Raw genomic sequence first — 26820 nt, forward strand, 5'->3', positions numbered from 1 at the left:
TCGTGTTGGTGGAGTTCCGGAGTCGACAGGAGCGCGTTCGGGGATCGATATATCATGTCTAGATGAGACGCGATATATCGATCCCTAAGAAATCGATTGCTACCCGCTGATACAGCCGGTAGTGAAGACGTACCCTCAAAGTTAACTGGTTCAGCCGTTAGCAGTACTTAGGATCATGAGAGCCTGATCTGCCTTAAACAGGATTTTAAATCCCTTAGTGGAATTTGGGGCTTTTAGCCATAGGCTTGTGGTCTGGATCTAGCCAACCTGAGTCTGTAACTAGTTGTTCTCAGTCCAGTTCCTAATGGACAACAGTCTACCTCACAAACAGACTAGTGTGGCCACACCTAGCTGCCTGCTGACCACTTCTTTAGGAGGCAGAGAGAGGCCATGCAGCCAGAATTCTCCCCTAGCAGGGTACTGTTTGGGGCAGGCTTGGGGAAATTTGCCCTGCTGCTGACCATGCTTTGCTTCCATTGTAAGTAAATAGCATCTATCTCCAGTGCTGTGGAGCTGGTTCCTAAATCCACAACCGTTTGTTAATGAAGGGAAGAACATGTCTTTGCTCTTGTATTTTACAAGCACATAGAAAGCAGAAGAAATGAAGGCATTTGTATTTATTTTATGTATTTTAAATCACTTATATAAAGCACCAACTCTATGGGATCTAGGAGACTGGTTAAAATAAATAGAGGTAACAGTTGTCCCCAGTCCTTGCTGGCTGAGTTTAAGGCTGCAGTGGGGAGCTGCTGAAATCCTGTGAGAAATTGAATAAAGCACTGAGAAACTTTGCTGGAGCAGCAGCTACACTGGGAGGCACTGCTAGCATATAGGATGACTTACAGCTAAGGACTCAAGGTGGGGTGGGGTGAGCCCTTTTTAGACAGTAGCATCACCCCTACAGTGTCCAAGGGCCTTTTGTTCTCAACACTGCTTGATGTGGGGGGCAACACACATGCTTCTTGTCAAGCTTTCCCTGCCCCAGAATTACTTGCAAGGTGGATTTAAGCAGGTGATGCCCGGGAGCAAGGTGAAGCTGCTTGGATGGCTCTAAGAGATGAGCTCCAATCCAGGTACAAACCTTCCATTCTTATTTCAGTAGCTTGGAGAAAAATAGGGAGGAAGCAAGTAAATAACTTAGGCTTCTGCTCTACGGGGCTGCTGAAACCTCAAGCCCCGATTGGTCTGAGCTATAACCAATGGAAGGCGTGGCTGCTGAAAGCATCTATGGTGTTGAAAGCATCGCCTGATGGCCTCTGCAGAAGAGCAGTGCTGGTTCCTGTGGCTGGAGACGCACTCAGCAGCAGATGGCTGCTGGAGAGACCATGTGTGTTAGCTTAAGAAGTGCTGCCTGGAAGATGTATGTCTCTCGTTTCTAGTAGTCTCTGCTGAATGGGGATGCGTGCACCTCAGCATCCCGTGAGTGGTGCTTGGCACACTCCCCCTGCTTGTGGCTGTGCTTCTCACAGTGCTTGTTGCAGTTGCCTCGCTTGGATGTGGAGGAAGTGGAGTGTGCAGGTGAGGCGGGTACCACTGGCCTCTCTTGGCTGTTGCAGCGATGAACAAGGATGGGCTCCTTGGGGCTGGCCTTGCTCTTCAGGAGGCGCTGAAGCAGCTGCTTGTCCGACCGCTCCTTCCTGAAGTCATCCTCAAAGATCTTAAGCTGCAGGGAAGGCAAAGGAAAAACAAAAATGAGCAGGGAGAGGCAGGTGAGCCCAGAGGTGGCTCTGGCCAGCTCTGTTCAACTTGAGGCACTAGCTATTGTGCAGCTAAAACCATGAACCAATTTTGAACACAGTTTAAACTGCATGCTGATTTGGGGAGGATTGGCAGGGATGTAAAACTATGCTGATTTGGGGAGGGAATAATTCCCATCCCCTCTCTTCTGATCTGTTTTCCCAAGTGGCTAGTGCTTTCCAAAGATCAGAATAACAATTCCAGCTATTCAACTACCTAGCACTTGGCATAGTGATTGGATTCTATATAAATACATAGGCCAGGCCTGACCCCAGCTCATTCCCCTGCAGCTGTGTTGGTCCACAAAACTGGGTGACTGGGCAACCAAATCACAGATGAAATTCAGTGTTGATAAATGCAGAGGAATGCACATTGAAAAACATAGTCCAAACAATACATGCAAAATGATGGGGTCTAAATTAGCTGTTACCACTCAAGAAAGAGATCTTGGAGTCATGGAGCAGATGTTTTCAGAAAGCTATCCACAATATGCAACAGAAGTCAATAAAGTTAGCAGGGATAGATAGTAAGATAGAAAATATCATAATTCCATTATTTAAATTCAGAGTACACCAACACCTGGAACGTTGTGTACAGTTCTAGTCACCTCATCTCAAAAAAGATATATTAGAAATGGAAAAGGCACAGAGAAGGGCAAGGCAACAAAAATGAATCAGACTATGGAACAGCTTCCATAGGAGGAGAAATTAAAAGGATTGGGACTTTTCAGCTTGGAAAAGAGATGACTAAGGGGAGGGGAGAATATAATTGAGGTCTATAAAATCAGGAATGGTGTGGAGAAGAGGAATAAGGAAATGTTATTTACTCCATCATATAACACAAGAACTAGGGGTCACCCAATGAAATTAATAGGCGGCAGGTTTAAAACAAACATAAGGAAGTGTTTCTTCACAGTCAACTTGTGGAACTTGTTGCCAGGGATGTTGTGAAGGCTGAAGCTATAGCTGAATTCAGAAAATAACTAAAGTTCATGGTGGATAGGTCCATCAATGGCTATTAGCCAAGATGGTCAGGGACGCAACTGCATGCTCTGGGTATCCCTAAACCTCTGACTACCAATGACCAGCCTTTGACATCCATTAAATGCCTACAACCCCATGCTATACAGAGACAACCTCTGCTGGGACTGGGCGACAGGGAACGGGTAACTTATAATTGCCTGTTCTGTTTATTCCCTTTAAAGAATTTGGCATTGGCTGCTGTTGAAAGACAGGATACTGGACTAGATGGACTACTTGTCTGACCCAGTATGACAGTTCTTATGTTCTAGATTGCTAGATCATCAGGGATTAGGAAATAATCCCCTTGTAGCCTCCTCATCCCTGGTTAGTGAGAATCCTCTGGCTTCAAGAGAGTGTTTCAGGACAAGTGGGACAGGCAGCCTTGTGCCATTAAACTGCATGGAGCCTGGCAGTGCACTGCAGCGATGAACGGTTGGTACAGACTCGCTAAACCCTGAAGATTGGGGGAGGTTGCAGACGTAAGAAGAGACTAGCTGGAATGAGTTTCTTACATCGCTTTCAAAAACCAACCCTTTTCATTTTTTAAGTAGCCTGGGGCTGAAAGGACACTCGGACTGTGGCTGGTTCCTCCATTTAACTGCTCACAAGGAAAGGGATGTCTTTCTAACTGCCAGTTCAGCCTTGTGCTGGGATTAGAAAGTCAAGCAGGGTTCTCCTCTGCACCTGTTGTATTTACTGGGAATATTCAGTTCTAAACTGAGGACAGAGCATGTCACTTTAGAGGGACCTTAACTAACAAAGTTGCTGATCCATGAGCCAGACCCAGCCCCAGCTCATTCCCTGGTAGCTGTGTCAGCTCCCCGGTAAAGTTTTGTCATCAAAAGCAGCAGATCTAATCTCTATAGCACCAACTGGTGCTCAGTGGTGGCTCTAAATACACATCAGGAACAGATCTGTTGAGTGGGAAGGTGCTCTTCTATCTTCACTGCACTATAAGAAAATGGAACCTGCTAACAGTTGTAACTTGCAAACCAATAGACAGTATGGAGAATCACATCTCATGCTTAGGGTGGTTCCTTCAGGGTTGAGAAAGGATTCCCCTGCACATACAGCTACACTAACTGGAGGCAGAAAAACTTGCAAGGTATATCAGGGAGAGTCTTCCCCATTTTCTCACGCTTCATGCACTGGTCAATGCCAGAGGAGCCTAAATCAGCAGGATCAGGATCTGATTCAGTATGGCAAGCCCCATGTTCCTAAATCCATTCTGCCCCCATTGAGAGAGCCTCAAATACAGCCTAGTTGCTGGCTGTTGCTGTTCCTTCCCTGCAGCTGAGTTGCATTAACAGGCTGACCAGTGCACTCAGGAGACTCACCTGCTCTTGCAGAAGTGCCATCTGCTGCCTCATCTCCTCCTCCTTCTTCCGTAGTTTCTCATTCTCTGCTTTGATTCGCTCCCGGTCCTTATGTTCTGTCCTGTAATCCGCCTCATAAATTTTTGTCTGTGAAAGCAGGAAGAGAAGCCTGTCAGTAGGGCCTTGGAAGCCGTGTCACGGCCGGGTACCAGGCCAGTACACTAGGGAGGGATGATCATGCTACAGTCTTATGCCAATTGTCATGCAAAAGTCATTGTCACCTTTTGGGGACTGGTCATGTTAATGTCTTCCCTTTGCCACTCCCAATAATACTATCTCATTCTTATATAGCCATCTCAAAGCACTTAGGGATCATTATCCCCAATTTACAGATGGGGAAAGTGAAGCAGAGAGACACAGTGACATGCCCAAGGTTACCCAGCAACCCAGTGGCAGAGCTGGGACTAAAACCCAGGTCTCACAAGTCCTAGTCCAGCATGCTGGCGACTAACCAACACTGTCTGAACTCTAACAAGGTGGTGCTTCCAGGGTTGCTCCAAGCTGGGAGGATGGGGGATTAAAATGATGCAGCGGGGTGGTGTGAGCGGGTGAAGGAGCAGAGCACAGCGCCAATACTCAGTTCCTCCTGCAAAAAGTTGGAGAGGAGTAGTGTACCACTCTTGGATGTTCGCCTGAGACTAGCTCCCCGTCCCACCTGCCTGAGTAAACGTTTCAGTGAGGTCTCTTTTCTCCCCTCCTCCTCACAGCAGTCCCTTTCCCCCTGAGCACCCATCGTTCATGACTGATGCTGAGTTACCTGCAAGGGTCAGTATCGCCATGCTTTGCGATGGACACTTGACAAAATTACGGTATTTAGTGATGGACATTGGCGGTGGGGGGGGGGGTGTTATGTCATTGTCATTCCATTTTTGAAAAATTACCACAGACTTCAAAATTTTTACCACGGACACATTGCTGACCCCTGGTTACCTGGCATTTCAAGGCCTCCAGCTGGTCCTTCAGGTCAGTCACCTCTTTCCCAGGATCCGAGCTATTATTCATCTGGGCCAAGTGTTTGCACTTCCTGGGTTTGTAGGTCTCACCCCCTTGCACTTTCTGACTGGCTTCTTCGTGCTTTTTGGGTGAGCTCTCCTTCAAGCTCTTCCTGGGAAGCGGGAACTGGGCATCTACAAATTCCTCCCAGGGCACAGATGCCAATACCTCAGAGCCCTAAGGAAGGAAAGGCCTAAAGGTCAGCTGCTGGCATCATCCAGCCCACTGGTGACCAGCTTCTTAGAAATGCTAAATGGTCACACTGGGCCCTGGGTGTTTCATTCTCTTCCTGGTCACAATACATTAGGATAAGGGACAGTAGTTTGGTCTCTAGGTGACAATAGGGGGAGGGGCTGGGTGGGGCTGTGTTTGACACTGAATCTGTTGCTTATAGTGAAGTCATTCTTGGGCAGCAGAGCCTCACAAGCCACCCTTCCATTCCTCTAGCACTGCTGCAGGAGCCAGCCTACAGCCTTCAGGGAGCCAGCAAGACAGGCCAGTTCGGAGTGGCTGCATGTGGCACCGTGATATGGAAACAGCTGAGAAGCCCTAAATTAGGTCATGCCCATGGTAGGAGATGGTACCATGCATGAGTCAGCAGGTAAGAAAAGCATGAAATAAATTTAAAGTCTCCAAGTGCCCAGCCTAACAAAGGCGTTCTGTGCTACCAGAGAAGCTTGCTCCAGAAGACCTACATTTACTGTCAGTCTCTCCCGGGAGCTTTGAATCTCCTTTGCATTTTTCAGTTCGTTTCAGATACAATTTTGGATCATTAGCTGTTTCAACAGGAGGGCAACTGAACTGTTCAAGACCACATCTCTCTGCTACCAGCAACTCCATCTAAGAGCCACCTGAAACAATGGGCTTAGCAAAATAAGGCTATTGTATGATATAGGGAAACAGTTGGTCCAGTGGATAGGTGTGGCCTGGAAGTTGGGAGGTGTGGATTCTAGTCTCAGTTCTGCCACTGACCTGCTGCGTGAACGTAGGCAAGTCACTTCCGCACCCTGCCTCAGTTTCCCCTCCTGTTTAGAATGTAAACTCTCTTGTGTATGGCCAGGGCTTAGCAGAACAGGGACACAGCCTGGGGCCCATAGATGTTACTCTAATACAAATAACAACAAAATAAGATGTCTGCACTGGCTCTCAAGCAGTGTTTAAAAGCTTCAGCATGTCTGTAGCTGAAATAATCTAGTACTGTTTGGCTGGCCAATGTGGATGGGGCCAAGCTATAGTGGAGCCTACATCTAGCCTCGATTCCTAGCCAGGTTTGAGCACTGTTGTTTTAACACAGTTGGATCCCTATCCATGCTGGCCAGCCAAACTCTGGAGCACATTTGGGTGCAATTGTACTAGGTGTGAGTTATCTATACTTCAAAGCCAGGACAGATGGAACTGGAGTCCTTCGGAAAGTCAGGAGAAGAAAGAGAAATTATAGGTGCTGACTGGCTGGTGAGGTCACATGATGAGGCATATACATGGTCAATAATTCTTCCACTCTTGTTCTAACCCCACCCAGAGAATGCTGGTGTAGGCTGGGTGTTCTGATCTCCATATCCTCTAAACCCACTCTCAGCACCAGGCCGTCCCCAGTTGTTAGAGGACGGGATTGTGGTGGGAGCTGGACTCTTTGTGCTGCTGAGAATATTTCTTTGCTTCTTTCATTCTAATTTTTGCATCCCGAACCTCAGTAATTTTGGCTGAGTCAAACTTACTTAAGGTAATCAGACAGCAAGTGTGAAAAATCGGGATGGGGGTGGGGGGTAATAGGAGCCTATATAAGAAAAAGCCCCCAAAATCGGGACTGTCCCTTTAAAATCGGGACATCTGGTCACCCTAAACTTGCTTAGTGCATTGTTGTTAATAGAGTTGGCTACATGCTGCAGCAACTTGCATGGCTCTGGGACACCGTCAAAGCCATGGCTGTGCATCAGCACTGACCTGGTGTCTTTCACACCTAGCAATATGACAAATGCCAAGCACAGGTGGCCTTTGAGTCTACAGCTAGGAGCTGGTCTAAAGGGTGTGAGGTTCTCTGCCCTCCCTGAGTGAAAATGGAGGTGGTGGCTGTTTTCTGTGCAATAACAAAGCTGGATTCTTCCAGCCCAATGAATCACTTTCAGTTGTGTTTGTAAAACTGCAGCTTTGGTACAGTCCCCGTTCTTAGACTCCTTTATGGGAGCAGGAGGAGGAGGGTTTACAATTAACTTACAGCCGAGGTCCTCTTCTCCCTGCCGTGGTGCTGTCTGCCTTCTAGCTGCCTCACGTACTCCTGTAAATGCTGGTTCTTCTTGAGCTCCTGGATGAGGGTTTGTTCATAGTACTCCCTCTTGTTCTGCAAGGAGGATGGAACAGTCAGAACAGCATCTAACATTCAAAGGAAGCAGACAGGCCCTGGATGCTACTTGCAGCATCCTAAATTCACATGTGGTAGGAAAGGGGTTTCTGTTCATTGATCTTTCTCCGCTCAGCCTTACTGTGCCACTTCCTGGAAATCTATGCTAAGAAGGGAGCTGCAGTGTGTCTTTCGCAAGCAGCAAACCTATGTTCTTTACCTTCCCACCTCCCTCATAGTCAGCTAACTCGCTGGTGTCTTCGGCGTCACCGAGGGGATAATACACTGGACAAGCCTCTAGCAGTGGCCAGCTTCATGACCTTAGGCAAGTTGCTCTGCTTCTCTGTGCCTCAGTTTCCCTAACAAGGAGATAATGATACTGACTTTCTTTGTAAAGTGTTAAATAAAAAGTGTCTTCCGTGGGCTCTGAATCAGGCTCGCTGGGCTTTTCTCTGTCCCCGTACAGTTCCTCTAGATGGTATGACTCCCTGAGGAATTTGATATTAGATATGAAGAGAGTAGGTTTGGAAAACGAGCTGGGTATTATGTATCCCTTCCTCCTGCCACCAGTATTTTTAGGATTAGGCAAATGCCCATCAGATTCACTTCTCTTGTCATCTAAGACAGAATTGAATCAGGGCTTTTCCCAGTGCAAGAGAAGTGCAGTAACCCAGGGGCTCACCTACCGCTGTAGTTCTGACTGCAGGGGAGGCTGGTGCCTCTACCCCAGTGTCTCATTTCTACACCACGTAGTCTCTCTGCATGAACACAGCATGGCGCTGCTCTGCTTTGAAGGGGCAGTAGGGAAGAGTCCCTGGGGGAGGCAAGAGAATATTGCTACTCAACGGAAAAACTGACCTGCCAAGTAAGACTCGGGGGGAGGAGATTGGCTGACTTGAAGTTCTACACCAAGCCACCGTCTCAGGATTTGCTGCCTTAGTCCCTCCCCTGTGCTGGCATGTGCTCTCAATACAAGCCTAGCCCTAGGTGCTCTGCTGAACGCCCAGAAAGTAACAGGGGCTCCTATGCTCACCTGTTCGTGCTCAAGCTTCATGGAGAGCCTCTCCGTCTGCTGCTTGAGGATATCCACCTCCTGCTGCAGGGCCCCCATCTTCTGCTGCAGCCCCAGGGTAGTGGTATGGTAAATTTGGTCCCACTCCTGATTTAGCTTCATGAGCTGCAAGAATGGGGCAGAAAAGCCATGGGTGAGTTTAATTGCCCTTCTGTCCACACAGGGAGCGAGTGTTCTCTGCGCCAGACTAACCCCTGACAGGTTATGCTGCGCTAATCCATCACAGGTTAACGTCACTCAGCCATTCTGGGCCGAGTGAGAAATAGCTTCTCGTGTTGGAGCTTCTGGGGAGATGATGGGGACAGAAGGGATTGGGGATAGGACCTGCCCAGGACACTTGTCCTAACAACTCTGCTCTGGCTATGGGCTATTTAATTATTATAGATTCTAGCCTCAGGGCACTTCCTAGGCATGTAACAATGGAAGGTCCCGACTCCAAGGGGCTTCCATGGGAGCAGGACGGAGCCTGGGAGATGTAAGTCTAGGGACTTGTCTTCATTAGAGCATTGACTCCTGTTGGTACATGACACTAGGGAGTCACGGTAGCAAACATGATAGTACCTGGTGTAGACTAGGGCGAGCTGTGCTCAGCATTAATTCTGGGGCTTGTGGTTAAGCTCATGCAATTGTAACCCACACATCTCCTGAGTGTGGTGATTTGTCCCCTCTAGTGGCTCTGAGACCACTTAGAGATTAATGAGTCTGCTACAGCCTTAGCTAAGAGCCATGTGGCTTTTCATTCATGCAGTAGAAGCTCATGCATTTAGTTCCACAGGGCCCAGGTTGGATCCTGCCCGCTGACAACTGGGGTCTGTTGGTGTTACACAATGACGAGCTGGCAGACAAGATCCAGCAGGATCACAGCTTGATTTGATACAGGGGAGCTCACCCTCTGCCAGTGCTGCTGCCTTGGACTCTGTACTCTAAGTCCAGTATGTGACTGCATTGTCACCTGGTGCTGACCAGTCAGCTGCATGGTCCCATGGGAGGGAAGATACTAACGATGAAGACGTGGTTCCTATGGGGATGTAATTGCACCCACTACTGTGATAGGCGTGGGGCATGACTTGGAGATCAGAGCACAGCCAGACCCACACAGTGCTACTGGGAAAAGGGGCAGATCTGGAAGGGCTCTTAGTGTGTGAGGAAGACTGTACACCTGCAGGCAGGAGCTATTCTGCCCCCACCCCCACTAGCCAAGGAGATAATGAGAGAGCTGTTCATTTGGACTAGAAGGGACCTTCTGGGTCTTTGAGTCTGGTCCTCACTATCATGGGCAAACCCTGGAAGGATCAACAGTTTCCCTTTGGCTGGCCCTGATTGACATAGCATAGCTCAGTACAGGGCACTGGAGAGGAGGGGCTGAGGGTTGATCACACTGCAGGGGACAGATGGGGTGTGGGTGTGCACCAGCCATGAAGAGAAGGCTCAGAGCACGCCTGTAGCCAGGGGCAGCTCTAGGTATTTTGTCGCCCCAAGCACGGCAGGCAGGCTGCCTTCGGCGGCTTGCCTGCGGGAGGTCATTGGTCCCGCAGATTCAGCGGCATGTCTGCAGGAGGTCTGCCGAAGCTGCGGGACCAGCAGCCTCTCCGCAGGCATGCTGCAGAAGGCAACATGCTTGCCGCCCTCGCGGCGACCGGCAGAGCGCCCCCCGTGGCTTGCCGCCCCAGGCATGTGCTTGGTGTGCTAGTGCCTGGAGCCACCCCTCCCTGTAGCTTGCGTGGCCCAGGGAGCTGAGGCGGAGGGTGCCTGTGCTTTGTTCACCTCCTTGTTGATGCGCCGCAGCTCCGTGTTCTTGTTGAGCAGCAGCAGCTTCTCCTCGTCAGCCGAGGTCACCGTCATGCTCTCTGAGATGTAAGTGACGATCTCCTCCGAGTCGTGCTGGTTGGAGATGACAGGCTCGCTGAGCACTCGCGGGTCGCCCTCCCTGCCAGCATCACCAAGAGAGGAGGAAAGTCAACAAGGGGAAAAGGAAGAAATAGGCACAAGTCCCATTCTTAACTGAGGTGTCTGGCTCCAGACTAGCGGCCCCAGCTGCAGCACCTACTCCTCTCTGGGGCCCTTACCCCAGGGTGCCCTTCTCCACCCACTCCCTGTGCAGGCACCCTGCCAGCACTGCCCTGATGCTCACATCAGCGTCCTCTCCAGGGAGTGACATGAGGGTCCCAGCTGATGCCCTGCTCTTCCCCCACACTGGCTTCCTAGGAGCAGCACCCAAGAAACACAGCAGGGCTAGAGATCTGTGCATGGAAATTTATCTCCTTACCTGGATGTCAACATAAGGGGCTGTGACCCACCCTAGCTTAGCAGGCTCCTCAAAGCCTCCAGCTAGAGAACAAGTTCTCTCTGGGCTGGTCTACACCACGGGGGAAACTCGATCTCAGATACTCAACTTCCGCTACGTGAATAACGTAGCTGAAATCGAAGTATCTAAGATCGAATTACTCACCGTCCTCCCGGCACGGGATCGATGTCCGCGGCTCCTCATGTCAACTCCACAACTCCATTGGGGTTGGTGGAGTTCTGGAATCGATATAAGCGTGTTTGGGCATCGACATATTGCGTCTAGATGAGACGCGATATATCGATCCCCGAGGAATCGATTGCTACCCGCCGATACGGCGGGTAGTGAAGACGTAGCCTCAGATGCATTCCTTGTCCACTAGAACACAGTCACATACTGAGGAGGACTCAGAGTAGTAGAGCTCCATTGATTTCACACAGAAATTGGGGAAGTTCTTAGTAAGTGGTATTTGCATATGTTAGATTTGCATAAACAACTTCATTGAAAAGGGGTTTTGAAGGGGAATTCAGCTAGGGAGAAGTCTGTGAGACTGAGACACTATGAGCCTAGGTTCGCTCCTGCAGGCCTCATTCTGCAAGCTGCTGAGTCCTCACATCTCCCAGGGCCACCCCTCAGCCCTCACACACAACAATGTGTCACCAGAAACTGTCCCTTGGAAGGTTTGCGAGTGGAGCCGTGAGTGGGATCCAACAGGTCACCGCTAATGAGCAAGCTCTACCCACTGTCATCCCGTACAGTAATTCTCAGTGTGTTAACGTCACACTGGCTTTGCGGGTTATCTGATTGAACTATGACTATGTAGATCATCGTTGCTACCACTGTTATATAACTGCAACAAATCTTGTACAAAATGTGGCATGTAAGATGTCTATGGAAAGGCTATGGTTTGCTCAATATGATTGTGCTATTTGTGTGCATGTATCATTCTTGTAGCTGAAGTTAGGAATACTAACTATGTATCTGTATTTTTAAGGTGTTTGCTTCTGGGTGTTTAGCCAACAAGGTGTTTAGCCAGCACATTATGAAGGAACTATTCAAGTAGAATGGCACATTAGAGAACACTTAACTTACAACTGAAGATGCCTATCTACACTTAATGGACTTTTCTGCTATGACTAAGCCAAGTCATGCATGGACATGTGACTTGCCTATGTAACTCCAAACTCCATCTTTTACCTGTAATTTTCCACAGTAAGAACAATGGGATTCCCTTCCCTTGAGAAGAACAGGAGTACTTGTGGCACCTTAGCGACTAACAAATTTATTTCAGCATGAGCTTTCGTGAGCTACAGCTCACTTCTTCAGATGCATAGAATGAAACACACAGACAGGAGATATTTATACATTCAGAGAACATGAAAAGGTGGAAGTATGCATACCAAAGGGAAGAGTCTAATCAATTGAGATGAGCTATCATCAGCAGGAGGAAAAAAACTCTTGAAGTGATAATTAAGATGACCCATAGAGGGTGTGAGGAGAACTTAACATAGGGAAATAGATTCAATTAGTGTAATGACCCAACCATTCCCAGTCTCTGATTAGGCCTGAGTTAATTGGATCTAATTTGCATATTAATTCGAGTTCAGCAGTCTCTCTTTGGAGTCTGTTTTTGAAGTTTTTTTGTTGCAAAATTGCCACCTTCAAGTCTGTCACTGAGTGGATCAGCCACGCCATCAGGGGCTCGTTCACCTGCACAGCTACCAACATGATATATGCCATCATGTGCCAGTAATGCCCCTCTGCCATGTACATTGGCCAAACCGGACAGTCTCTACGCAAAAGAATAAATGGACACAAATCTGACATCAGGAATCATAACATTCAAAAACCAGTGGGAGAACACTTCAACCTCTCTAACCACTCAGTGACAGACCTGAAGGTGGCAATTCTGCAACAAAAAAACTTCAAAAACAGACTCCAAAGAGAGACTGCTGAACTCAAATTAATGTGCAAATTAGATACAATTAACTCAGGCCTAAACAGAGACTGGAAATGGTTGGGTCATTACACTAATTGAATCTATTTCCCTATGTCTCTAAGGTGCCACGAGTACTCCTGTTCTTTTTGCGGATACAGACTAACACGGCTGCTACTCTGAAACCTTCCCTTGAGAGGAGCTATAAAAGGCGCTGGAAATATCTCCATCAAACTTCTGGACTATGGACTTATACTAATGAGAGCATTATAACCAAAGGACTGAGAACCTTCCAATGATTTGGAAGCAACCAGAGACTTGTCAAGCCAGTAGTTTATTCCATCAGGGCTACAAGCCTGATCCAAGAACTTTGCATTTATTGTATGTATTTGATTCCTTTAACCAATGTTAACTCTCACCTTTCTTTTTCTTTTCTTTTCTTTTCTTTTCTTCTTTTTATAAATAAACCTTTAGATTTTAGATGCTAAAGAATTGGCAAAGGCATCATTTTTGGGTTAGATCTGACTTATATATTGACCTGGGTGTGTGGCTTGTCCTTTGGGATCAGAACAACCTTTTATCTGATTAAACTGGTTTTAAAGAACCACTCATCTATAAGGCTAGTGTTTTTGGTGGTGATACAAGGACTGGATTACCTAAGGACACTGCTTTTCTGACTCTTGTTAGTAAGTGTGGTGAAACAGAAAGTTGCTGGTTTGGCATATCTCATGGGAGAATAATCACCAGTTTGAGCGGGGTGGGGGAGGGTCCTGCCCTATTTTTCGGCAGTTTGTCCTGAATTTGGTATTCTCAGTTGTGACCCACTGAGGCACAGTTACACCCAGCCTACCCACCCCACAGCCAAGCACAGTGGTGTAGTGAAATGTCCTCTCACTGACTCCATGTGACTTTTGTAACCTAGACAACACCACGGTGCCTTTGCAGTTATGCTATGGGGGTACTGTAGAGTGCACATGACACAGCTGGAGCATCAGGTTACATTTGGGGGTCAATGGGTGTTGATGACACCTGAGATATTGTTCAAATCTCTATACACACACACACACACACACACACACACACACACACACACACACACACACACACACACACACACACACACACACACACACACACACACACACACCAGCCCTAAGATTTCAAAGGATCCATTTTTAACTTGTTCAGGCTCCTAAACAGTTTTACTTCTAGCCTTCCAAAAAAACAACCCATCTGCTTATGAGTAAGTGGTTCTGTCCAAGAGGTGTTGTCATGTCTGACAAAGGGATTTAAACCTCTCTGTCACTGAGCACACAATAGCTGTGTCCTTTCCCCACGTGCTTCCAAAAGCAGAACTAAAAGAGGATCTGTCTGCAAATTTACCTCTAAGTGGGGGAGGGGAACGGTCACAAAGTTATGAATCAAAGTCAAATCCCTTCTCAGTGCCAGCAGGGCAGCCCCATAGAGTCTTTACCATGAGCTGAGCTAGCTGGGGACCATCAGCAATGGGAGAAAACTGCCCGGTGGAAATCACAGTGTGATCTCTTTTTTCCACTTTATTTCATTATTTCAGCTGCCCTTGATGATTGAAACTGGAACTGCTTAGGACAGCAGCAGCAGCTGCCTCGTGGGACTCAAACAGCCACTCGCAGTTCGCTGGAAGGGGGAATTGGAGCAGAAGTACAAATATTAACATATATTTGCATTTTGTGAAAACACCGAGAGGTTTGAATTTCAGTAATGGGCCAGGGCTTGAGATCATGGCACTAAAACCAAGTCTGAGGGGTAAAGCAAGATGAGAATAAGAATGTTATGGGCTGCTATCTCTTGGCCTGCCAGATCTGGAAAGGATTGCTTTGTACCAGCAGGGAGCTGGATATCCCAAAATCTTGCCAGGCAGATTCACCCATCTTTCCCGCTCCTTCTGGTTTATGTATTGTGAGACCTTGCAACCTTCTTTTGTCTCTTGGACTAGCTGGCCAAATATAGCAAGTGCTAGACCATATTCCAGTGTAATCTTCAATTACTGCTGTCCCAGGCCTTTTGGGATTCATTCAGGTGTTGATGGAAGAATGGCTTAAATTGCAACAGTGTTTTCGTTAGGCACAGCTTCCCCGGTGGTCACTAATGATGGCTGCTCTCTCAGATGAAACACACCTACTAACATCCAGCACAGTGTGTCATCCCAATTTGCCCTTTGGGTCCCAAAAGGTGCAAACTGAGCTGATAAGTGCCCAGACCTTAAGGCACTGCCAAGCTTGTGTGTCTTCCCAGGGAGAAAACCCAGCTCTTGCATTTCTAAGATATGCATTGTGCCTAGCAAAACTGTTCTAGTACCAAAGCAGTATTTCCACCATTGATACCCATGCTCCAGACAGGAATCTCTACTGTGGGCTATTGCTTTTGCCTTCCAGAGGTAGGTGTATTGTGGGCTTGCAAAAGGTAACAGCCCGTTGGTGCAGTGAGCCCATGGCTCTACTAATGTTTCTGGGCTTGTTTCTCACATGTACTGATACAAATCCTCCCTCCTTTGCTTGCAGCCCAGTGAAACCTATATTGCTTCCTTGGCCTAGGCACAATGCCATGCATACAGACCAGGCATGTAGCAAGTGGACAGCGTCGCGACTCTTTCCCTTCATGCCCCTGGGATGGGGATGGCTTGAAATGTCTGTGTTCCATTCCCAACTCCCCTTCAAACCAGCCCAGTCTAACCCAGGTAACTTCACTGGAATAAATCAGCATGGATGAAGTCTCTCCCACTCCAGTTACCAAATGCATGTGTGTATTGGATGCCAGATCAGTCCACGTACCCAAGCTCCTGGGCATGAAACCCACCTTACCCATCACTGAGTTTCTGCATTTGCTAGGAGGCCACCTGGCTGGACAAGATGGGCTATGTGTGTGTTGCACTTAAACACAGATGTGCAGGCTCAACTCTGAGATCTTTACCACCATGTTTATGTTGGATCTCATGTCCAAAGTCTCATTGCCCAATTCTTCAGTCAGCATTTTCTCCTGGGTCCTCTGGTGGGATTGACCATGGGGATGCTTTGCCGGATCTCTCTGAAGCGTTTCTGGTACTGTCTTTTCCATCGAGGCAGTGCTCAGTGCAAGCAGCATTTGTCTCATACACGTCGTAACTCTTAGAAATGAGCCAGGCCTTTCACTTCTTTCCAGGATGGTCCTTAGACCACACACCAGCCAGTCATTAAAGCCTGGGCCAGATCTATCAGAAGAATGGGAAGCGGGGTTTGGGAACTGGAGCTGATCAGAACTGTGATCCTGCAGGTGTGCTGAGGGGTAGCACTGAAGCAGGTTCCCCCGACCCCCCCCCCCCCACTGTTCTCAAAATCAGCAAGCTCTCTGCAAGCAGGTACTCAGATACCTCTCAGACTCCCCCACATGCCCTGTGCCTCCAGCCACCCCTAAAACTCAGAGGTTACATTATTGGCAGCACAGCTTCCTCTGCCCAAGAATCTGTTTCCAAGGCAGCAGCTTCACCAGGCCAGTCTCATGGCGGAAGGAAGTGGTGATGCTGATACAGGATGCACAGGCCTCAGTGACAGGAAACTCTGACACGAGACAGTTAGGACTTGAAAAACCCACCCTGTTCCCAGTTACTTGAGCAACGATGGGGTTCCCCCTGCTGGGTAGAAAGCTCCCCTACTCATCATACTTCCAGTAAGGCACACTCACTACAGATCTTGCCAATGAGCCCAGTAAATGGGCAGGAAAAGTCCACTGGGGTGGAAAGGTTCCTGTGTAAGAGGCCAACCTTTGTTAGTTATGTGGCTAGCCAATACAGCCTTTATTTTCTGGCTTCTAAGCTAACCTAGTGCTGGAGGAAGAGATCCTTTTATCTCCATGGGGACTGCAGACCTCTCCTTATCCGCACAGCAACCTTCTCCCATGCTGCCCTGCCATGATGCCTGTGCCCTGGGATGCTGTCACCTGGTGTAACAATACTGAAATAACAGCGCTGTTAAGAAAAAGCAGCCTGTTTGCTGTTAACAGCATGGGACTGCAAATGGAGGGCAGCCCCTGGGCTTGGATCACTTGCCAGATCATCCCTTGGTGACACAAAGTCTGGCCAGCTTGTGGCCCTCGTGGAGTCCTGCATGGGGAGAGTCCTCGGCAGTAATGATCGGAGGAGATCTTCCAGTAGGGGATCTCAAAGCGCTTTACAGAGGGGGCTTGGTATTGTGACGCCAATGGGAAACAGAAAGGCACAGAGAGTGGCAGGGCCTGACCTCATGCAGGGAGATACGGATAGAAGCCAGGATGCCCAGCCCTCTGCCCTGCCCACAGTAGCATCAGCAGAGCTGGTTCTCCTGCAGGGATGGAGACTGCACTGGGGACATGCCAAAGGCAAAGGAACAGAGCTGTGTTTTGGTTTATTTTGGAGCTGGTGGGTGCTGTCTGTTTTCTCACGCCGCTCGCTGATGTGAGGAACTTGACAAAGGGGATGGGCTGTCATTAGCTGGTACATTCTCATACTCGGTCTTTCAAACCATGGCAATAAGAGAGCAGAGGAGTCTGGGTTCCCAGCAGGTGTAGCAGGCAGAGTCCAGGCAGCTGGCATTGATATCTTGTGCTGGTTTTCCAAGTCCTTATTCCCGGTGGCTGAACCCTGTCCTTCCTTTGTTACTTACACCATGCCAACATGGCTGGCTGGAGGGACGCAGCTTAAGGGAAGAGGCAGAAAATGTGTGGAGGCGGAGGGGAGGGCAATACAGCAAGGAAGGCCAGCAGGGTACTCCAGAGACAGAGGAAGGGGGCCAGTAATACAAGGAAAGACACTTTGTTTTTGGAAACATGGAGTGTGAAATCCAGACCCCATTTCCACGTTCCTACCAAAACTCAAAGGCTTGGCGCTGGTTCTCATGTCATGCAAACCAGCCCTCCCATCCCTAAAACTAGCCTCTCTACTTGAGTCCGTGGGGGGAGTATCACGGTAATGGTGCAAGTGACAATACTTTGACTGGGTACCTGGCTGTGTTGTGCTACAACAACCTGTTGTGTGAGGGAGCTCCAAAGTGCATCTACATTGATCTCCAGCACCCAGGGGGTTGTGAAGTCAGTAAGTACATCAGTTAGAGCTCAATCTTCATTGTGTAATTTGTTCTCACGCAGCCTGTCAGTGGAATACTCAGTGACATACCTGGTGGGAGGAGGTGTGTTACTAACAGGGAACTGGTTATATATATATATGTGTGTGTGTGTGTGTGTGTAGTTTGGCGATCCTACTATCAAACCTGATGGACCAGGGGAATTTCACTCTCTCACTGGCTCTGCGTTGTTCCTGGCTGACTCACCCCAGACACAATGAGCACTCAAGTGCTTGCCTAAGAAAATCTATTTAAAATTTGAGCCAGTTAAATGGGTGCAAACCCCCAATACAGACACATACGAACTGGTTTAACCCCTGCTTATATCGATTTCAGCTTAAATCGGTAATTTGCTGGTCCACCTATATTAGGGAGCTGCCCTAGTTTGTCTAGATTGAGTTTTAAATCCTATATATCTCACTGTCCTAGTATGGACAAGGCCACACGGTTTGTTTCCGCTCAAGGCTGACTGTTCGCTCCTGGCATGTGTGTTCTGGGCACGTTAGTTCAGATGTTTAGAGGGCTGGCAGATTAAGCCCATCTCTAGCTGGGAGCTGTCATGAGACTGCTGTGTGTAGGGAGATGTAACCATGTATAGCTATCTCCCTTTCCTGTGAGTTGCACATGAATGTTCAAGGAGGGCTAGGGTGAGCTAGGTGCTGGCTCTGAACTGAGGGGCAGATAGACACCTAGTGAGTTAGTGACTTTCAATGGGAATTAGGTGCCACACCTGTTATCTGCACCTTGAGGCCCCTAAATCCCTTTGGAAATCTGTCTCTTAGGCACCATTGACACTACCGTAAGCAACCACCCTTTAAAAGGATTTAAACTCCAATGTGGTCAAGTAGGGTTGTAAATGGAGATGGGCCTGAGCCAAATCCACACCCCAACATGCCCAAACGTAGGGGTAAAATGGAATCTGGGTGCCACTTCGGCCCATCTCCCACTCTAATGACAATTTGGCCAGTGTGTTACACCCAGAGAGGCACCATCTGCAGGCTGGGATAAGATAACCAGAGGAAACGAGGGGTGGGTACGGTTAGTACTATCCATGCTGTCTGATACAACTGTATGTTCCCTTCTAGTGGCTGGCTGAATAGAGGATAGTGGCCTACTACTATTACTAACTAGTGGAGTTATTCCTTTAGCACAAGTGGTAGAAGTTTGTGCTTTTGTCAATGAAGATCCCGGAGGATGATCCATGGTGGTGGGGTTCTTATGTGTATTAGACACACCAGGCTTCAACCTGAGGGAGGGTTTAGGATTCTTGAATGATACTCACATAGTGTTAGCCCTTCACACACTACGCTGCCAACCTGTGATCAAGCCCCACTGAACCACAACTGTATTTAAACTGGGCTTCAACTCAGGCTTGTAGTTTGAGACACTTCAGGCTTAATGTTCAACAGTGCGGAGCATCTTCATCTCCCGCTCACTTTAGGTAGAGTTACGAGTGCTCAGCACTTCTTTGGATCAGGCCACAGTGTCTCATGTTGAGCACCCAAAATCACGAGGTCAGTTTTTTTTTTTTATGTGGGCTTAATTCTGTCTGCCTTGTAAAAGCAGCCTGGGTCTCTGCTTGGAAAGAGCATATAACATTCACCCCATCAGTTCCTTAAATATCAGCTACTACTACCATGATGTAATGAGACCAGTCCTGCACACCCTGACTCTTGTGGGTAACCCTCACTCGCACAAATAGACGCACTAAAATAAAGCCAACTCATACTTATAAGAGCTTGCAGGATCTGGCTCTCTCTCTTTCTGTGTAAGTGAAACAGGATTCTAATCAGAATGATGTGATTTTCTCATCTGGCATCTTGTGATCTACTAGGATCAGAGCCACCTTGGTGCTTTGAAGATGTGCAGTAAAGCATGGAGTCAGTGCTGAGCAGTGTTAATACTACCTATGATTTCAGGAACAGTCAAGTCCTTCAAGTATTAGCCCTGGAACCTGTGATTGGAAAGAACTAAATAATTGCTGGTTGCAGGTAAGATTTCACCTGTGCAAAAGAATCTCTGTTGTTGTTCAAATAGTCTTGGACACCACAGCTGGGAAATCCCCTGACAGGTGCCAGAGCTTTAACTGCAATCATGTCATGGTGTCTATTTGTAATTCGGCATATTCTCAGAGGCACTCTAGCTAGCTTCCCCCCAGCACACCCTGCATGAGAGTAGCATGGACTACATCTCTAGCTAGATTAGCATCGCTGTGGGTTATTTGCCCAGGTATAAACCAGTCCAAACTGAGAAGTAGGACCCATGTGAGGGCCTTCAATTTTTGGAGTGGGCTGTGAGGTTCAGTCTCTGCTATGGGCAGAAGGCTTAGACAATGACTCCCCTGTCCACAGGGTTCAGCGAAAAGCTGGAAGGTAAGAAATGTCAATGCATATTAAACAGATCAGTGAGTGCATGTCCAGTGAGCCCTATGATTATGCATTGTCACAGGAGAGGCCTAGATGTGGGCTGGGGTTTTGGGGGGGGGGAAGGGGGTTCTCACCACAATTAGCACTGACCCTTCCTCCACACACACACTGCATACATGCCTTATAGGCAGTCCCAGCAAGGAGGACAAAGATCGAACTGGCTATGAAGACAGAATTCCCCTGTCATTCTCAAAGGGTCTATCCACACCAGGATAAAAGGTGTTTTTAAAATGAGTGGGCTGTTGGCAATAGGGAAAGAACCTAGCATCTCTGGATATACAGGCATGAGCCTCTACTTGCCTGAGCTAAAAGGCCTTGTTGGGCAAGTCAGGGTGTAGCCGGAGATGACCCTGTATGTGACACAGCCACCACTAGGGGGTGACACACACAGTGAAGCCTTGAGTGGGAGTGGCTTACACTAATACTAGCCCATGTGTTCAAATCCTAGTGTAGACAGGATAGAGTAGCAGTTTACCGGGATTGCAATGTGGGTGTCCCCTAAAATCCCTGCTAGGGTTTCCCTCGCCTAGGCACCAACTACCACGTGCCGTGGCTGCACTAGGATTTTATGATGGGTTAGCTATCAGGTTTTACACACACACCTAGTATGGAGAGGCCTAATGGTGCCATTAGGGCAGGAATGATGCACACTAGTGGGGAATCTTAGACACTGCCTGCGTTTGCTGCCCCTGTTCTTGGGATCAATAGGACATCAGTCTCCAGGGCTGCCCAACCGTGCAGCACCTTTTACAAGCACTGCAGTCTCTCCTGCGTCATCTCTTCCAGGCAAGGGGCCATTTTTTGTTACGTGTTTGCACAGCACCCAGTACAATGGCACAGGGGCCTCCAGCTGTGGCTGCAGCACAAGCAGTAACAATAAATACAAATAGGGTTGTCGAATGTTGCACAGCTCACGTGGCAGCTATGCATTAGGCAGCCCTGTCACACATTCCTGCATCTCAGCTGACACCTCTCACATTCTTCTAGGAGGATTTTTCTGCAGTTGCATCTTTTGGCCACTATAGGCTGCTGTAGCACTCACTGAGCAGTCAGCCCCCCACTCCTCCTTCACTTTCAGCTTTGCTGCCCCCCACGCCTCCCTAGCCCCAGCAGCAACCCAGCCAGCTTCTCACTCGGATTCCCACTCCCCTACATCATCAAGCCTCCACCTCAACCACTGCTCAGAGCAGGGTGTGTTGACCATAAAAGCTTATGCATAGTCAAATTCCTTTCAACCACACACATGATCTTGTTAAACCACTTGCATGAAATGTCACAGGTGGAGCAGAACAAAACTTGGCAGGCAGGCTGGCTGGAGACTGGGCATCTTGGAACTGGGAATGTGTCACCACACTGGCCTGAGACAAGAACTAACCTTCCTTCCCAGGGCCTCCTTGAAACTAGAGGGGTGAGGAGCTGGCCACTCGATTTCCTCTCCCCTGCAGTAGCAGCTCCCACTGCCATCCCAGACTGGAGGGGTTGTGGGAGAAATCCTGGTGATGGTGGAATCAATGGGAAAACTCCCATTGAAGTCAATGGAGCCAGGATTTTACACCATGTTTTCTTTTTCTTTCTCCCATGACCTCAGCCTCTTAACATCTGCCTTTGCTGATCCCTACAAATCATGCCCAGCTGGCACTGCTTAGGCAAATGGTCACTTGTGATTACTCCCTGACTACTAACTTATACGTACTCACTTGTCTCTAGTGGAATCTTATTCTCCCAACCTGTCCTCCATGACTGCCCATTCACCTACCACCTTCTGTCTAAATTTCAGATTGTGAGCTGCCTAGGGCAGAGGCTGCTTTTGTGTTGTCTGTCCAGCGCAATTGTCATTTGTATTGCGATAGCGCCAAGGAATCCCAAGCATGCCCCAGGACCCCATCATGTCAGGTGCTGTACACACACACAGTTCTATTCGGGCCCTTGTGCTGCCTTCATCACCGCAGTATCTGACCTTCCAGTCATGTATTAAGCATGTGGTTTGTTCTCTCTCGCATCCTCTCCCCAGGAGAATTGTGGGCACAGTGGAATGGTTGGTTTTGGGAGGAGTTTGGTTTGGGTTTTGTTTTTAAATCCTGATGCTGCTCTGTGTGTGCCAGAGAAGGCAGGTAGGAGTAGTCCAAATCCCAACTCCACCTGGCACTTAAGAGTGGAAGGTAGCTTGTGATGGCCCTTAGTTAGACCAGCCTCTGAGAAAGGTCAGTCTCCCGCATAGACAGATGGTCCCTGCCCACGGGGGCCCTGGTCCCTGCGTGGGAGCCTTACATGCCACTGCAATCGAAATAATGATAATGTAACTCTCTGGTGATTGTGTGGTATTTTGTGTATGAAAGAAAACAGGGTGATGTGTGAATACGGGGCCTGCTTGAGTCTATGAGAACAATGGGCCTCCTAAACAATGCTTGTAGGTCCTGGAGGTTACCACACTCACCAATCATTGGCTCTGTATATACTTCACAGAGGGTTTATGCAAATCACTTCTCATTGATATGAAGAATGTACAGGCTCCATCTGCCCAGAGGCATGTAGATGGTCATTTTTGTTTGACTTTCAGGTCAATAACAAACATTGCATGTGGCAGAAAGCTGCTATTTACTATCTTCAAATACCTGAACAAAAGCATATGTGTGTGTGTGTGTGAGAGAGAGAGAAAGAATAAAATTTTATGGGCCAAATCCTTAGCTGCTGTAAATTGACACAGCTCCATTGAAGTAATTGGAATGACATCGATATATAGCAGCTTAGGAAATGGCTCTATCAATCTATCTAGTGGCGCCCATTGTAAAGTAAACTAAAATGTGAATCTTGGTGTATCTAGTGCAGTATAATGGTCGCCCCAGGTATTTCCAATGCATTGTGATGCCATGTTTGTTATGGGGCCAGATTCTCAAGCCATCAATTCCCATTCTGGCTCCTAAATAAGGATCAGTTCAGCAGCCAGGAACTCCCAGTGTGACTCTAAGGTCAGATTTTCAGACTGAGATTTTCAGAACTCAACATCCACCCAACATGCTTAGCTCTTTAAAAATCTGGTCCTAACTGTGTCCTTAAAATTCCAGCTATAGTGATTTTGACCCAGATTCTCAAAAATATTTAGGTGTCTCATTCCCATGTAAATCACTGGGTACCTACATTCCTTTGGGGATCTGGGTCATTCTGCTCAGAGTGAAGCTGTTGATCAAAAACAATTTACTTCCCTGAAATGTTATCCCAACTTCCAGCAAGCTTCTGTCCATGCTGCATTTGAAGCTATGCTAGGTAGAAGTGTTTGACGGGTGTTTAAGAGCAGGAACATAACTACAGAGAAAAATTACCCTCTAATCCCACAGCACTGTCCTCTGGGTATACTGAGAATCAGATCTGAGAACAGTAATAAATACCTAGATAGATGCCTTTCCTGCAAATGACAGTGTTCTGCTCCTGTCAGCTCAGCCAAGCCACCACAGCGATGGGAAGCTGAGTGAGGTTCTAGTCTGGCTCATCTGTCGTTATTGTTATTAATAACTAAGTTTCGCTCCAAGAATCCTTATTACGGGTGATGATGATGCACAATTTAGAAAGAGCCCAGGGTGATTCCCAGGTTTGTAAGACTGTCAGACAGAAACTCATCTCTTGACTGGGAAACCAAGCCAACTAAGACAAACAGGGATGTGCACAGAACCACTGGTTCAGTTACTTCTCAGAGACGGGCTGCCCTTTAAAACTGGTTACTGGAAACACGGATCTAGCACAGTCTTCCTGATAGATTCATAGGACTGTTTTTTCCTTCAAAGAGCTGGTCTCCAGCTACCCCAGCAACGGTGGGTTTATATTGTGATACTTGGGGAGGCGTGTATGTTGGGGGCCAGCGAGCACAGGAACCATGTTAGCAGCCACTGGGGTTCACCAGTGAGCAGGGAAGCTGCCAAGTCATCCAGAATTGGATTCTGGCTCCCACAGAACAAAACTCCCAGTCCACACCTGTTTCACAGCAGCACTGATGTCACAGCTTTGGCCACAACCACCAACCAGTGCTTGTTGGCATGGTTACATGCCTGTGTGTAGCTATGTATATACACACACGCACACCCCTTCTGCTCTGCATATATGTCACAACCTGGCAGCCTAACTCCCTATGTCTCCCCTTCCCGCACAGCCACCAGCCTCAGCCCTTCTCTCAAACTTCCTGCTGCTCTCAAGGCACCACGAAGCACCCCCTTACAAAGCCCCCCTGGAGGGGGTCTCTGACCCCTCGCACCGAAGACCAGGGCAGGGCGTTAAGAGGTGGTAAAGGCAGCCCCTGGGGCTTGTTTCACTTCCTAGTTCCCTTGCCGGCTTCCAGCTCCTCCCTCCAACAACCGGGGGGAGGGGGTCACAGCTGATGCCTGTCGCTCCCTCCCGGTTAAAGCTCTGATGGGACCTAAGACCCCCCACCACACGCCCCCTCCCAATAGCCCCCAGCCCCGGCGGAGCTTTACCTACCTGTTGAGAGCCAGAGCGTCTTGGGGTCTGGCCAGCCCGGGGCCCTGCTCTAGGCAGAAATCCAGCTGGGGGGCCCCTCTTTGCAGCTCAGGCAGGAGCTCTGCTTTGTCGTGCAGCAGGGCAACGAGGGGGCCCGTCTCCATGCTGGGGCTGAGCCGTCCGGCGCGCTGGAGGGGCGAAGCCGAGTGCCAGGCAAGGAGCCGCCGCGGGGCACGCCCCTAATGTCACGCCCCTAGCGCCCCGCTCTCTCCGGGTCGGTGGTGTCGCACGTGGGTCCCGCTGCGGATCGTAACCAGGAAGCGTCGCTCCTCGCTCGGGGGCGCTGTGGGAGTTTCACCGAGGAAGAGGAGTCATCGTCAGCTGTTGGGTGAGCAGAGAAAGTTACTCACGCCCGCAGCGCCGGTGAATTTCTCAGTGGCAGGGAGCCTGTTCCATTCCCCCTCCCCACATACCTCCGCAAAAAGGGCAGAGGGTGTCTGCCCACGCACTCAGTGTCGCAACAGTGGGAAGTTTGCAAAGAAACTCAAGGTCCCCAAGATGCGCTCACATCCCACCTTTGGCCTTTCCAGGGGTCTGCGAGGGGAGACCCTTGTTACATTTTCCAGGGACGTCATTTCTGGGCTATCTTTGTACCCTGAATATTTTCATTGAGTATTTCCCGACATAACAGTTCACACAGGATGCAGCCACATTCGCCCAATGCAGATGTACACATGTGTGGTAACACACACATTCATACACACAAGTCACACACACATACAATGCATACCTACATGCAGACTCTGACACAATTCATACACACAAACAGTAGTACCTACAACACCCAAAGAGGAACACACAATGCCCACACACACGCACAGACAGAATTCATGCAGAGGTACAATGGCACAAGTGCACATAGTTGATTACACAAATTATACTTGCACACTATAGACTCCACACAATTCATACACCAGGTGCAGACACACAACTCATCCTCATTTCATAGCTGAGCAACATTTTTTAGCTGACGCCAATCTGCAAAAAAAATGCAGATTTGATTACACCAAAACGTCAAGAATTTTTGTTGATTCTACCAAACAGTTCATTTCTGAAAATAAATGCTTCCCAAAATCTGAAATAATTGAAGAGTTTCATGCGGGCATCTTCAAAATGAAGCTTTCATTTTTCAATTTTTCATTTGGAACTAATTTTCATTTCAAATTCTCCTTTAATTTTATTTTTAAGTCAAAAATATTGAAAATTGGTCACAATTGAAGTGAAATGCTTCATTCAACTTGAAATTATTTTTCTTCTTTTTGATTGGCTGAAATTTAAAAAACAAAAACACCATTTGTTTTCAATGCAGCCTGAAACAATTTTTTTTGACGTTTTAAAATTGCCCAGTGAACTGAAAAAGCAGTTAGTTGCCCAGCTCCAGTCACAGACGCAGAAGAGCACATGCAATTCCTATCATAGATGTGGACACAATCGGTGCTTAAAGTGGACAGAGTTGCAAGGGATCCAAGGCCTGAAAAAAACCCAGTCAAGCCGGGTCACTGAAGGGTGCACTGTAAGCCCTGACATACCAACTGCATGAAAATTGATTTCAGCTGAGGTGTGCTAGACCCTCTGCTTTTCTCACACAGTTCATCCGCCACATACTGTAACAAGCAAGCAAACAACTGAAACCAATGATGATGCAAAGAGTTCTGAGTGGAGAAAGCAGCCCAGTTACCCAGTGATAATAATCTCGATGTGGGTAAGAGTGAAATTAACCACAAAGCAGAAAGGGGCGTCAGTGGGTGGCCGAAGAGTGTATATTGACAAGGCATAAAGGTTCGGTTGCCACAAAGGACAATCATACCAACCCCAAGTGATACAACTGCTCAGGATTTTGGTATGAGAAGAAACTCCAGTAAATGACGCATTTTCAGTAAGTTTGGCTGCTCCACGCACACGGCAATCCGTGTGATCCAGGCCATCCCCAGTACCATTTGTATAGCACTCTCCCTCCTCCACAGCAGGGGCTACTTAGTGGAAGCAGCACCCAGGACCATCACACTGAGGCCAGGGTGGGTCCAGTCC

At 48.2% G+C, this 26820-nt stretch overlaps 1 protein-coding gene and 1 long non-coding RNA gene across 4 annotated transcripts; one reads left to right on the forward strand and one right to left on the reverse strand.

The window, feature by feature from the left end:
* LOC127056481 (TNFAIP3-interacting protein 3-like) lies at positions 1–24963 on the reverse strand. Of its 2 annotated transcripts, XM_050964367.1 has the most exons (7): positions 24754–24963; positions 10300–10462; positions 8497–8640; positions 7341–7463; positions 5066–5305; positions 4097–4222; positions 8–1663 (listed from the first exon to the last, which is right to left on the reverse strand). In XM_050964367.1, exons 1-7 carry the CDS (start codon positions 24894–24896, stop codon positions 1376–1378), a joined length of 1227 nt encoding a protein of 408 aa, XP_050820324.1. In that variant the 5' UTR covers positions 24897–24963; the 3' UTR covers positions 8–1375. The 2 variants fall into 2 exon arrangements, with proteins under 2 accessions (XP_050820325.1, XP_050820324.1); XM_050964368.1 differs by lacking the exon at positions 5066–5305 and having other exon boundaries at positions 1–1663.
* On the forward strand, positions 4230–12787 carry LOC127056503 (uncharacterized). Of its 2 annotated transcripts, none has more exons than XR_007775832.1 (3): positions 4230–5098; positions 5576–5729; positions 11814–12787. It is a non-coding gene; the product is annotated as an uncharacterized LOC127056503 (long non-coding RNA). The 2 variants fall into 2 exon arrangements; XR_007775831.1 differs by lacking the exon at positions 11814–12787 and adding an exon at positions 5875–7334.
* Positions 24964–26820: the final 1857 nt, after the last annotated feature.

This window comes from Gopherus flavomarginatus, chromosome 8 (assembly GCF_025201925.1).
Source record: "Gopherus flavomarginatus isolate rGopFla2 chromosome 8, rGopFla2.mat.asm, whole genome shotgun sequence".
Classification (NCBI taxonomy): domain Eukaryota; kingdom Metazoa; phylum Chordata; order Testudines; family Testudinidae; genus Gopherus; species Gopherus flavomarginatus.

Bases quoted from the DNA above. Each gene is read 5' to 3' on its own strand.
- LOC127056481 (XM_050964367.1), bottom strand. From the start codon at position 24,896: ATGGAGACGGGCCCCCTCGTTGCCCTGCTGCACGACAAAGCAGAGCTC. The intron at 10,463-24,753 runs GTAGGTAAAGCT...TGATGCTGGCAG, and splicing joins GACGCTCTGGCTCTCAACAG to GGAGGGCGACCCGCGAGTGC. The intron at 7,464-8,496 runs GTGAGCATAGGA...TCCTCCTTGCAG, and splicing joins TGAAGCTTGAGCACGAACAG to AACAAGAGGGAGTACTATGA.